General features: G+C 47.1%; 1 protein-coding gene across 1 annotated transcript in view; it reads right to left on the bottom strand.

The window, feature by feature from the left end:
• The window catches only part of LOC311237171 (NMDA receptor synaptonuclear signaling and neuronal migration factor-like), a gene marked incomplete at both ends in the record, with an annotated part of 205911 nt that overhangs the window by 3323 nt on the left and 188797 nt on the right, over nt 1–13791 (bottom strand). Inside the window, one exon of the mRNA XM_084324980.1 lies at nt 13689–13773. Coding sequence (XP_084181106.1) covers nt 13689–13773 — 85 coding nt within the window. The remainder of the gene's footprint in view (nt 1–13688; nt 13774–13791) is intronic.

The following is a 13791-nucleotide window of genomic DNA, read 5'->3' as shown; positions in this document are numbered from 1 at the left end:
GAGAGAGTGCAGATGTGTGCTTGTGTGTGTAGAGATCAGTGTTCAATGTTCTGATGGCCTGGGAGAAGAAGCTGAGTCTACTGTAGGGCCCTGTACACGGTGTGTGTAAGTATACTGTGAATACCCCTGTAACTCTGCGCTAAAACCAAGTGAAACAAGTGTTGTGGAGAAAGAATCTGACCGTGTGAGACTAGTGTGTGTATCCCTACTCTGTGTTTCTGATAATGGCAGAGAATGGGGAGAGACCTGCTCGTCCCCATGGGACTATAATGAATCTTAGAGTCTACTAGCACTGTCTTGTTTACTGTGTGTGTGTGAGTGACTGTCTGTATACTGTATAAAAATAATAATAATAGGGCGGTCAGGTGGCGTAACGGAGATTGCGTTCGTCACCAACCCCGGAGCGGCTGGATTCGCCTGTTCGAATCCAGCTCACAGCTCCGGGGTTGTCACCAGCTTGGCTGGCCGTTCACACTAATACAATTGGCAGTATTAGAGGGTGGGAGAGGCTGGCGGGGTGGGTCCGGGTCGTTGTAAACAGCGACTCCTACAGTTCGGTCGGGGCGCCTGCTAAGCGCGGATAGGATCTAAGTGGGATAGTGTGATCCTTCCACACGCTACGCCCTCTCAGTGAGAATCCGCGCTGCTAGGTGAAAAGAAGCGGTTGATTGGCTGGACGTGTGTCGGAGGAAGCACGTGGAAGCCTCCACTCTCCCAGACCGACTGTGGGGGGTAAGTGTGCAGCGACCAGGAAGGGGATTGGGAATTGGCATAACGACTAACATTGGGATGGGAGAAAATCGGAGGAAAAAGGAGGGGGAAAAAGATCAATAAAAAAAAAAATTATAATAATAATACTTAATTTGTATAATAATAATTAGGGATGCTCGATATTGGCTTTTTTACCGATACCGATATACCGATATTGTCCAACTCTTAATTTCCGATACCGATATCAACCGATATAAACCGATACCGATATATGCAGGGTTTCCCCGCCCAAAAACGGAATAATTTCAGGTAATTAACATTACATATCTCTTGTTGTGGAATTAACACAACATTATGCATACTTTTGACAATAAATAAAATCAGAATTTGTTCTTACTTGCTTGCCTGGGTAAATAAAGGTTATAGAAATGTAAAATTTTTTTTTAATAAATTTTAACCGATACCGATATTTTCTGATATCACATTTTAATGCCAATATCGGCCGATAATATCGGTAGGCCGATAATATCGGACATCCCTAATAATAATACTTTATTTGTATAGCACCTTTCATGCAGGGGATTGCAGTTCAAAGTGCTTTACATCAGTACGAAATAAGACATAACATCAGTGTAAAACAGCAGCAAGTGCAAAGCATAAAGTGGGATAAAATAATGCAGATATATTAATCGAATCATATCAGAACCTCACGTTCCAATAGGCTTCTGTAATCTGTTACAAAACATGATAAAGGTCAGCGTATGCACCCAGCGGATAGTGGCGTGTAGAGATAAAAGTAAAAATAAGTAAAATAATAGCAAGCGTAAAATGAGCAGACATATAAACCTACAGCATGTCTCCAGGGATCTGTTGTATCTTTGTAGAGCGGGTTTTTTAGCCTCTGGCCTCCATGTTCCGTGCTATATTTGCACTGGGTTTCTAAGAAGACGGAGGCTATTATTTATTCAAATCCTCCTCCTCATCCTTCATGTCGCTTTGAGCATTTCAGTCTGGTGACCGAAGCCTCTCTCAGCTCTTCAGCAACTACAGTAAGAAACACACACACTGTTGCTTGAATTTCTAACTTTCCTGTTGTAGTTTGCTGTTGTTGTTATTATTGTTATAGTTATTGTTGTTGTTGTTGTTATTGTTGTTGTTGCTGCTGTTACTGACGGTGCTGTCCGCGTGTCCTACGAACCAAGTCAAAACTTCAGGATTGTATTGTAAAATGTAAAAAATACACGTGTCTTATCAGAGGAGTGTTATACAGTAGATGTGAGTCATTCTCACATAGATTGAACTGGTCTTACATAAAGAGCCATGCCTGTGAGCCGCCACTAGGGGCAGAGTGGCTAACAGTGAGTGAGTGAGTGAGTGAGTGAGTGAGTGAGTGAGTGAGTGAGTGAGTGAGTGAGTGAGTGAGTGAGTGAGTGAGTGAGTGAGTGAGTGAGTGAGTGAGTGAGTTAGTGAGCGACATTGGCGGTCTATGAGGTGCTTCACATCTAAAAAAAAAAAAGTAAAACACCAACCAGTTTCCTCAATTCCTAAAAAGCTGACAACATGGAGAGATATGGTCAGTAAGGCTGTCCCTGAAGCCTGTTTTCGATTCAAACTTTGTCAGGGTTTTTCTAGCGTTGATTTCAGGTTGATTAGATAATCAGGCGAACAATTACAATGTGTTTAGTAGGGGTGGGAATCACCAGAGGCCTCACGATTCGATACTATCACGATACTTGAGTCACGATATGATAGTATTGCAATACTAAATATATTGCGATATGCTGAGTATTGCGATATTAATATTGCGATATATTGCAATTTATTACCTTTTTTCAACTGCAAAGTAAAACGTTGTCAACATGTTTTATCTAATAAAATAAAGTTCAGTCTGTTCATCTCACTTCAATCATTTTTATTGCAGAACATGGTATTTTCTCAAGCAGACAGATGTCAACACTGTAATCTGTGTTGCATGTACCTGACAAATGGAACTGTTTGTATTACAGTCATATTCCAACTTAACTGTACAATATTTTTTTTATTAAATAATTTTTTTTATAAATAATTAAATATCGATACTTCCAGTCCCTGTATCGATACAGTATCGCCACGCAAAGTATCGCGATACTACTACGTAACGATATTTTCCCCCACCCCTAGTGTTTAGTGGATTCCACTAAAATGCTATTATCGCGTCTTTTCCTGGGATTACTAAGAACCACCAAAACTATACTCATATTCAAAACGGTATAAAACAGAAATGTACGGATGAAAAAACAATCTGTTTTGTGCATGTTGACTGGAAGAAACTCACTGACAATCGACGGTGTTATTAGACCCATAGGTATAATATAAGATCGAAAGTGCAGTCACTTCAAATACAATGTTGTTTTCCCTCCAGCTTTCATAACTTAACCTAGCCATTTTGAAAATGAAATTTTTAACACCTGAATATATTGGAATGATGATGATCCAAATAAAATGGCTAGGTTAAGTTATGAAAGCTGGAGGGATAACAACAGTGTATTTGAAGTTAATGCACTTTGCCTGTACATTACCTGTATAATTATTTGAGGAAATCGTGCAGCAGAGTGCAGTATCTGCTTTTTTGGGGTTCATTAAAATAATTAGGTCATATTTTTGTATGCCCAAAGATTACTTCATTAATACATGTTAAATCTGGGTACTATCATCTATCTACCTATAACACATTTTGGATGGCAAGTCAAAAAACTTTAAAGCCATTTTTCTCAGTTTCACTGTTTGGAAGTTACTGCGGTTAGCCTTGACAGGGCAGTGTAGGTACAGACTATGTTAGGGTCTGGGTCAAGTAAAGTAGGTACAGAGTGTGTTTGGGTCTCTGATACGAGAAGGCATGAGACGTGATAATGTTACCCAGAGATTTAGTGTAGAGGGAGAAGAGAAGGGGTCCTAGGACCGAGCCCTGGGGGACACCCGTCCGCAGGGGGAAGGTGGCCGACAGGGTCCCTCTCCATGACACTTGGTAGGAGCGGTCATTGAGGTATGATGTCAGCCATGTCAGCGCCATTCCTGCAAGGGACGCGAGGAGGATCTGATGGTTGACCGTGTCGAAGGTTGCAGATAGGTCTAGGAGAATCAGGACAGAGGAGAGGCCTTTCGCTTTTGCTAAGTGAAGTGCCTCTGTGACCGCAATGAGGGCCGTTTCTGTGGAGTGGCCAGTCCTGAAGCCTGACTGATTAGGGTCTAGGAGGTAATGCTGTAAGAGATGAGCAGTAAGTTGGTTGGATGCAGCACGTTCAAGTGAAGTAGGTACAGAGTGTGTTAGGGTCTGGATCAAGTAAAGTACTATAGGTACAGAGTGTGTTAGGGTCTGGATCAAGTAAAGTATTGTAGGTACAGAGTGTGTTAGGGTCTGGATCAAGTAAAGTACTGTAGGTACAGAGTGTGTTAGGGTCTGCATCAAGTAAAGTACTGTAGGTACAGAGTGTGTTAGGGTCTGGATCAAGTAAAGTACTGTAGGTACAGAGTGTGTTAGGGTCTGGATCAAGTAAAGTACTGTAGGTACAGAGTGTGTTAGGGTCTGCATCAAGTAAAGTACTGTAGGTACAGAGTGTGTTAGGGTCTGGATCAAGTGTTTTGCCCCTGAGTCCCACTCTGATAATTGTGTTTTCTTAGATAATACAGTTGCACATTACCCACTTCAAGAATATTATAATTTATAAAACCAATTCAATGTAGGTAAGATGTTCTTGAAAATTGCACAGCGCTGCATTTGTTATGGTTTGTAACCGACCCCAATCGCACAACACAAGACAGGTATGGTGGTTTGCCAAGAAACAGATATTTATTGAAACACAGGGAAAAACAGGGAAAAGGGCACTGTCCCTTTAAGGGAGAATCACAAATGCAGGAAAAGGGAACACTATGGGAAGGTAAGGGAACGCCTAAGGGAAGGTTAAGGGAACGCCTTGGGACAGAGGAACTAGAGACTAGGTAAACAAGGGACAAGGAGAACTAGGGAGAGAGGACTAGGGACTAGGAGAGCTAGGGATAGAGGACTAGGGACTAGGAGAACTAGGGAGAGAGGACTAGGGACTAGGAGAGCTAGGGATAGAGGACTAGGGACTAGGAGAACTAGGGAGAGAGGACTAGGGACTAGGTGAGCTAGGGATAGAGGACTAGGGACTAGGAGAACTAGGGAAAGAGGACTTGGGACTAGGAGAGCTAGGGATAGAGGACTAGGGACTAGGAGAACTAGGGAAAGAGGACTAGGGACTAGGGGACTGAGGAGAGAGGACTAGGGACTAGGAGAGCTAGGGAAAGAGGACTTGGGACTAGGAGAGCTAGGGATAGAGGACTAGGGACTGAGGCCCGCGGAGGCGGGCTGGGAAACAGGGAGGAACTGGGAGGACTGGTGGAAATCATCTGGGCCGCTCTGCAGGACAGAGGAGATAGTTAATGCACAAAGGGGAAAAAACAGAGCAGGTGCAGAACAGTCCAAATAATCAAAGTGAACAAAGTAATAATATCTTCGTGTGACAAACACACAGGGGGAGATGTAAAGTCCAAAAATACTATTCTAAGTGAGAACCAAAAACAGAGGCAATACGCTGGGAGAGTGACATCACAATCTAAACTCACCCAGCGTATGCGTAATGGTACAGGAACAGGCAGCGGGGCGAGAGCGTCGCCACCGGGGCGCCGGCTGTCCGAGCCGAGGACAGAGTGGTGCTGGAACAGGCGGCGGTGGCGAGGGTATCGCCACCGGGGAGCCGGCAGTCCGAGCCGAGGACAGAGTGGTGCTGGAACAGGCGGCGGTGGCGAAGGTGTCGTCACCGGGTAGCCGACTGTCGGAGCCGAGGACAGAGTGGTGCTGGAACAGGCGGCGGTGGCGAAGGTGTCGTCACCGGGTAGCCGACTGTCGGAGCCGAGGAACAGAGTGGTGCGCCACTGCTTGAGTGCGCACCGGAACCGAGAGACGCGTCGGGTGCGTCTGCGAGGAGGAGTGTGCCAAGCACGAAGGTCTAGAAGATGCGCGTTGCGCGCTGGTCTGGAGAGCGTGCCAAGCTCGAGGGTTCTTGGAAGATGCGCGTTGCGCGCTGGTCTGGAGAGCGTGCCAAGCTCGAGCGTCCTTGGAAGATGCGCGTTGCGCGCTGGTCTGGAGAGCGTGCCAAGCTCGAGGGTTCTTGGAAGATGCGCGTTGCGCGCTGGTCTGGAGAGCGTGCCAAGCTCGAGCGTCCTTGGAAGATGCGCGTTGCGCGCTGGTCTGGAGAGCGTGCCAAGCTCGAGGGTTCTTGGAAGATGCGCGTTGCGCGCTGGTCTGGAGAGCGTGCCAAGCTCGAGCGTCCTTGGAAGATGCGCGTTGCGCGCTGAGGACTGGAGAGCGTCTGCGCTGGTCTGGATGTGCGTCAGGACGAACAGCTGCGCGGGGGTCTGCAGTGGAACGCTGGGGTGCCTCCCGTGGAAGTACAGGGAGCGCAGACCAGTCTCCCCCACAGGCAACGGCGACAGCTGGCGAAGGCTGGAGCAAACATCTCGACGCCGGAGAATGGAACAGCATAGGCAGACAGAGGATCTCCCGAAAGAGTCTAGATGTTTAGAGAATATGACTCGGCAAGTATACAACACGACCCCACGCCAAAACGAGGGGAAGCGCTCTGGTATTTAAAGCCCACAGGGGGACTAATTAGCCTGCCACCACAGGTGCGAGAGATAATAGAATATCGAACAGGTGTGGCCACTAAGGGTAAGGAACGAGAGGGTGGGGGCTAGAGAGAGTGAGTGAGAAGGGAAAATAAACAGTATAGAAGGGAAATAAACAGTATAGGCTTAAAGAAACAGAGAAAAGGTAGTGAGCAGCGGGCAAAACCTCACAGTATCCCCCCCTCCAACGGGAGCCACCCGGCGACCCAAAACAAATACAGACAGAGTGGCAGGGGGCAAAACAAGAGGTACTGGCCAAGCCAGCAGGGGAAGCCACCACAAGAGTGGGGCTAGCAAAAGAAACAGGGTCGCCGAGGGGTAACTGGGGGAACTGGTCTAGAGGAACTGGTCTAGAGGAACTGGGTCTAGAGAACTAGTCTAGAGGAACTGGTCTAGAGAACTGGTCTAGAGAACTGGTCTAGAGATCCGGGCTAGAGAACTGGTCTAGAGAACTGGTTTAGAGAACTGGTTTAGAGAACTGGTCTAGAGCAACTGGTCTAGAGGAACTGAGGGGCAAGCAGGGTAGCAAAGGGGTAACCATGGTAGCACCGGGAAGGGGCTAGCAGAGGGAAGGTTGCTGCCAGGGCACTGATAGCTACAGGGCCTATGCTAGCTGTACTGCTACATCAACATAGAGGCTGCGCAAGCTGCCGGAGCCAGGCTAGCAGAGGGAAAGGGTAGCTGCCAGGGCACTGATAGCTACAGGGCCTATGCTAGCTGTACTGCTACATCAACATAGAGGCTGCGCTAGCTGCCGAGCTAGGCTAGCAGAGGGAAAGGGTAGCTGCCAAGGCACTGATAGCTACAGGGCCTATGCTAGCTGTACTGCTACATCTACATAGAGGCTGCGCTAGCTGCCGGAGCTAGGCTGGCAGACAGGGCTGGACCAGCATGAGAGAACAAGCTAGCTGGAAGGACAGTCCTAGCTGTGGGAATACTGACCTTGCTAGCTGAAGGGCAGTCCTAGCAGTGGGAGAAACTACACAAAAAAGTGGAGGCCATGCAGAGGGACCGGGTTAGCTGCTTGGGCCTGGCTAGCTACAGGGCCTATGCCAGCTGCAAGGCTGCATTAACATAGAGGCTGTGCTAACAGCCGGGGCCAAGCTAGCAGACCGGGGCCATGCAGAGGGAAACTGGGTTAGCCGCCAGGGCACGGCTAGCTACAGGGCCTATGCCAGCAGCAAGGGCTGCATAAACATAGAGGCTGTGCTAGCAGCCGGGGCTAAGCTAGCAGACAGGGGCTCTGCTGAGGGACTGGGTTAGCTGCCAGGGCATGGCTAGCTACAGGGGGGTCAAACAGGGCAAACGGGAAGCAAACAGGGGAGCTAACCGGGGAGACTAACAAGCTAAACAGGGGAGTAACAGGCTAACAAGGGAGCTAAACAGGACTAACAAGGAAGCTAAACTGGGCTAACAGGGAAGCTAGAGGGGAGACTAACAAGCTAACAGGGGAGCTAACAGGGCTAACAGGGGAGCTAGAGGGAACAAGAAAAAAAAAGGCAAACTCAACAAACACAGTCTGTGCTGGCTGGGGTCGTAGACTTGGTGGGGTCGTACTGTTATGGTTTGTAACCGACCCCAATCGCACAACACAAGACAGGTATGGTGGTTTGCCAAGAAACAGATATTTATTGAAACACAGGGAAAAACAGGGAAAAGGGCACTGTCCCTTTAAGGGAGAATCACAAATGCAGGAAAAGGGAACACTATGGGAAGGTAAGGGAACGCCTAAGGGAAGGTTAAGGGAACGCCTTGGGACAGAGGAACTAGAGACTAGGTAAACAAGGGACAAGGAGAACTAGGGAGAGAGGACTAGGGACTAGGAGAGCTAGGGATAGAGGACTAGGGACTAGGAGAACTAGGGAGAGAGGACTAGGGACTAGGAGAGCTAGGGATAGAGGACTAGGGACTAGGAGAACTAGGGAGAGAGGACTAGGGACTAGGTGAGCTAGGGATAGAGGACTAGGGACTAGGAGAACTAGGGAAAGAGGACTTGGGACTAGGAGAGCTAGGGATAGAGGACTAGGGACTAGGAGAACTAGGGAAAGAGGACTAGGGACTAGGGGACTGAGGAGAGAGGACTAGGGACTAGGAGAGCTAGGGAAAGAGGACTTGGGACTAGGAGAGCTAGGGATAGAGGACTAGGGACTGAGGCCCGCGGAGGCGGGCTGGGAAACAGGGAGGAACTGGGAGGACTGGTGGAAATCATCTGGGCCGCTCTGCAGGACAGAGGAGATAGTTAATGCACAAAGGGGAAAAAACAGAGCAGGTGCAGAACAGTCCAAATAATCAAAGTGAACAAAGTAATAATATCTTCGTGTGACAAACACACAGGGGGAGATGTAAAGTCCAAAAATACTATTCTAAGTGAGAACCAAAAACAGAGGCAATACGCTGGGAGAGTGACATCACAATCTAAACTCACCCAGCGTATGCGTAATGGTACAGGAACAGGCAGCGGGGCGAGAGCGTCGCCACCGGGGCGCCGGCTGTCCGAGCCGAGGACAGAGTGGTGCTGGAACAGGCGGCGGTGGCGAGGGTATCGCCACCGGGGAGCCGGCAGTCCGAGCCGAGGACAGAGTGGTGCTGGAACAGGCGGCGGTGGCGAAGGTGTCGTCACCGGGTAGCCGACTGTCGGAGCCGAGGACAGAGTGGTGCTGGAACAGGCGGCGGTGGCGAAGGTGTCGTCACCGGGTAGCCGACTGTCGGAGCCGAGGAACAGAGTGGTGCGCCACTGCTTGAGTGCGCACCGGAACCGAGAGACGCGTCGGGTGCGTCTGCGAGGAGGAGTGTGCCAAGCACGAAGGTCTAGAAGATGCGCGTTGCGCGCTGGTCTGGAGAGCGTGCCAAGCTCGAGGGTTCTTGGAAGATGCGCGTTGCGCGCTGGTCTGGAGAGCGTGCCAAGCTCGAGCGTCCTTGGAAGATGCGCGTTGCGCGCTGGTCTGGAGAGCGTGCCAAGCTCGAGGGTTCTTGGAAGATGCGCGTTGCGCGCTGGTCTGGAGAGCGTGCCAAGCTCGAGCGTCCTTGGAAGATGCGCGTTGCGCGCTGGTCTGGAGAGCGTGCCAAGCTCGAGGGTTCTTGGAAGATGCGCGTTGCGCGCTGGTCTGGAGAGCGTGCCAAGCTCGAGCGTCCTTGGAAGATGCGCGTTGCGCGCTGAGGACTGGAGAGCGTCTGCGCTGGTCTGGATGTGCGTCAGGACGAACAGCTGCGCGGGGGTCTGCAGTGGAACGCTGGGGTGCCTCCCGTGGAAGTACAGGGAGCGCAGACCAGTCTCCCCCACAGGCAACGGCGACAGCTGGCGAAGGCTGGAGCAAACATCTCGACGCCGGAGAATGGAACAGCATAGGCAGACAGAGGATCTCCCGAAAGAGTCTAGATGTTTAGAGAATATGACTCGGCAAGTATACAACACGACCCCACGCCAAAACGAGGGGAAGCGCTCTGGTATTTAAAGCCCACAGGGGGACTAATTAGCCTGCCACCACAGGTGCGAGAGATAATAGAATATCGAACAGGTGTGGCCACTAAGGGTAAGGAACGAGAGGGTGGGGGCTAGAGAGAGTGAGTGAGAAGGGAAAATAAACAGTATAGAAGGGAAATAAACAGTATAGGCTTAAAGAAACAGAGAAAAGGTAGTGAGCAGCGGGCAAAACCTCACAGCATTAAGAAAAAGAAAAAAGTCTGCATCACATCTTTCCCTTAATGGTTTTCTTTTTCTTTTTCAGAATTTGATCAGGCTTAATATAGCCGATACCAAGGAATATCAATCAATTTAAATATGGCGTGATGAGGTCCGACGCTAGTGTTTCAGACGTGTCCCTGGAGTCTAGGTACAGAACCTGTAGAGCAGGGGTAGGCAATTAAGTTTGGCCGAGGGCCAGATTTTTTCCAAGCCATTGTATGGGGGGCCGGAAACAAAAACAATGGCTAATTTAATATGTTGATAGTGAAAACATTTTAACTCTGTGACAGACCACCTTATAACTAAGACATACATTTGTGGCAGAGGCAGATAATGGACAAAATAAACGAGCTGCATAGGTGGCATAATAAACTGTAAACAACATACACATTTGCACTGAAAATTATACCTTTGTCTTTTTGCCATTTTATTATAAAACCAGAGACAAGCGCCTCTCTCTTATCGGCCTATCTTTTACGCGCAACCAATGCGTGGAATAATATATTGTATATATTGTATCTGTCTGGCTAATAAACCTTGTTATTACCGGATCTCAGTTGACTGAGAACGTTCTTCAGGATATCCACAATATCCCACAGCGTCTATCTGACAGCCCTTTCTGTGGAGCGCACTGGAGTATTAAGAAACAATAGGAATTTTCGATTGGTTCTCCCAGTCCATGTGACAATTTCTAGTGACAGACATAGATATGATAAATGGATAGATACAGCGGATTAGATGCAGTCCAGGGAAAAACAACCAATCTAGATATTTCAAGATTCTATGCTTTACATCCGCGCATTCTCTGAGAGATGCACTACATTTTGAGATGACAATAGATTCCGATACAATAAAGCAAGTGTTTATCACAAACAAATCCAAAGATATTTAATGTTTTACAAAACATGTCTAGTGTTGCGCCAGGCTTTAGTGGGTTAAATGCCTAATTGTATTTTTTATTTAGTTAATAAATGTCTCGTTGTAATTCCTTATATACCCAATGTAGCGCATCTTCTTGAAGCAGATTCAGGTTTTTTTGCTCTGATTTGACTTCAGTTTAATTGCATTGTTACTGTTCACATGTGTGGTGCCGTCACAGTCATATATAAGTAAAGATAAAGTTTGAATGACTTACTGAACTAGTGTTTTAATTTCTTGTTTCGTGGCTTGTTTGTTATTTTAGCACCAGGCGCTGTCCACCGACTTTTTTCATGTTGAGCAAGCGCTACATTGCACCTCGCTTCTTACCTGTTATTCACTCTCAACATGGATAAAAAAAAGTATAATAATAAGCATTCTTTAGGTGGTGGTAGTTTCTCTATTTGGACATTATAGCTAACATATAGCCTAGCCTAGTTGGTCTGATATAACACATTTTTTTTGTTTTTTATATATATTCTGAGGGGCCAGATATTATTGCTGGCGGGCCAATTTCAGCCTGCGGGCCGCCTATTGCCGACCTGTGCTGTAGAGCCTCAGCAGACTGCACTGAGTCACAGACAACGTCTCTCTTTGCAGCCACTTTGCAGACTCGGAACAGACACAGTTAGGTCAGCCAACCTCCCCCCCCCCCCCCCCCCCCCCCCCCTGGGTATTACTGTGTGCTTGTGTGCATGTCAGTGTGTGTCTCCTAAGTGTTTGTGTGTGTGTATCTCTTGGGAAAAAAGTGTAGCAACATCTCCCCTGTTTGTGTGTGTGTGTGTGTGTGTGTATATGTGTGTGTGTGTGTGTGTGTGTGTGTGTGTGTGTGTGTGTGTGTGTGTGTGTGTGTGTGTGTGTGTGTGTGTGTGTGTGTGTGTGTGTGTGTGTGTGTGTGTGTGTGTGTGTGTGCGTGCGTGCGTGCGTGCGTGCGTGCGTGCGTGCGTGCGTGCGTGCGTGCGTGCGTGCGTGTGTGTGTGTGTGTGTCTGTTAAGTGGACGGATACACAGCATCATGTCTCCTGGGCTCCTGTGTTATAACCATATGAGTCAGGATGAGATAATAGAGACGGAGAATGACAGCAGAGAGAGAAAAGGAGAAAGAGTGAGAGACAGAGAGAGAGCGAGAGAGATACAGATACAGATACATAGAGAGAGGGGGGGGGAGAGAGAGATATACAGATACATAGACAGAGAGAGGGGGGAGAGAGAGACAGATACATAGACAGAGAGAGAGAGGGGGGAGAGAGAGAGATACAGATAAATAGACAGAGAGAGAGATAGAGAGATACATAGACAGAGAGAGAGGGGGAGAGAGAGAGAAAGGGAACAGCAGAATATCATTCAGAAAATAAGGTTGTATTTCAATGCTGTACGGCTCCAGGTTTTGATTTGTAAAAAACATCCTACTCACCTTCAAAGCCCTCCACAATCTAGCCCCCATCTACATCACTGACCTCCTCCAGGAATACACCCCCTCCCGCACCCTCCACTCATCCTCTACTGGACTCCTATCCATCCCCAGCTCATGCCTCAGCACCATGGGTGCCCAAGCGTTCAGCTGCTCGGCTCCCAGACTCTGGAACTCCCTGCCCCCACATGTCCAACAGTCTGACTCCCTCATCATTTAAATCACAACTGAAAAGTTTTAACCCACCTGTTTAAACTTGCATATTCACTATAACCTCTGTCACTGTTCTTTACCTTTACCCCCTGCTGTTTGTTTGTTTTGTTATTTTAACTTCACTGTTTTATACTTCCTGTTGTTTGATTTGTTTTTTACCTCGACTTTTAACTGCCTTGCTGTGTTTTTATGATCTGTAAGGTGACCTTGGGTGTTGTGAAAGTGCCCCCAAATAACATTTATTATTATTATTATTATTATTATTATTATTATTATTATTATTATTATTATTATTATTATTATTATTATTATTATTATTATTATTATTATTATTATTATTATTATTATTATTATTATTATTATTATTATTATTATTATTATTATTATTATTATTATTATTATTATTATTATTATTATTATTATTATTATTATTATTTCTCTTTCGAATTGGCAGTTTAAAAAAAGAAAAATCTCTACCCAAAACTAGCTTAGCAACGCTGCGTCAGTGCGTTCTGTGCAGCATCCGGTCATTTAGGGTTAGCAATTTGTCTTTTAGAAGTTGGAACGTTAACAAAACTTATTTTCCCCACTAACCCCACGTGCAGCATCAAGGACGAAATGACTGGTAAACTGTAATGGAAGACACTGTTCATGTCTGCCATAGGTGAGGGGGAAAATGCACTGGGGCTTGATGTCATAATGATGTCATAATGACATGACCGCATGAGAGGTCTATTCATTGTCATTGGACCAAAAGTGTTACTTGATCACAAATTGTTGAACAAAATGTTCTGATTTCCAACACAGGGTTGATAGAAATTGCCTTGTTTTTCAATGTGTATATAATGTAAATATCTGTAGATGACAGCATCTACTCGTAGATCTCAGAGGAGGAGGACAACAGAGAGAGAGAGAGAGAGAGTGTGTGTGTTTCAGAGCAGCAGGCAGAGACCTGGAGATGGGGTGGGGGCGACTGTGCAGATCAGGGCCTTTATCAGGTGCCGAGGTCATTACCACCACAGCAGAGCGTTTTGTTTTGGGTAAGTGGTGCCGGTAATATCAACATCACCGTTGCTATAGTGATTTTGGTCAAAGGTGCCGTTGCCATGGTATCGTGTCACTAGTAACAAGGAAAAGGTGGCGGGCCCCCGTTGCTAGGGGAAAGATGTTAT

Source organism: Notolepis coatsorum (assembly GCF_963971535.1).
Source record: "Notolepis coatsorum genome assembly, chromosome: 11".
Taxonomy (NCBI): domain Eukaryota; kingdom Metazoa; phylum Chordata; class Actinopteri; order Aulopiformes; family Paralepididae; genus Notolepis; species Notolepis coatsorum.
This window is presented reverse-complemented; position numbering and strand designations above follow the sequence as displayed.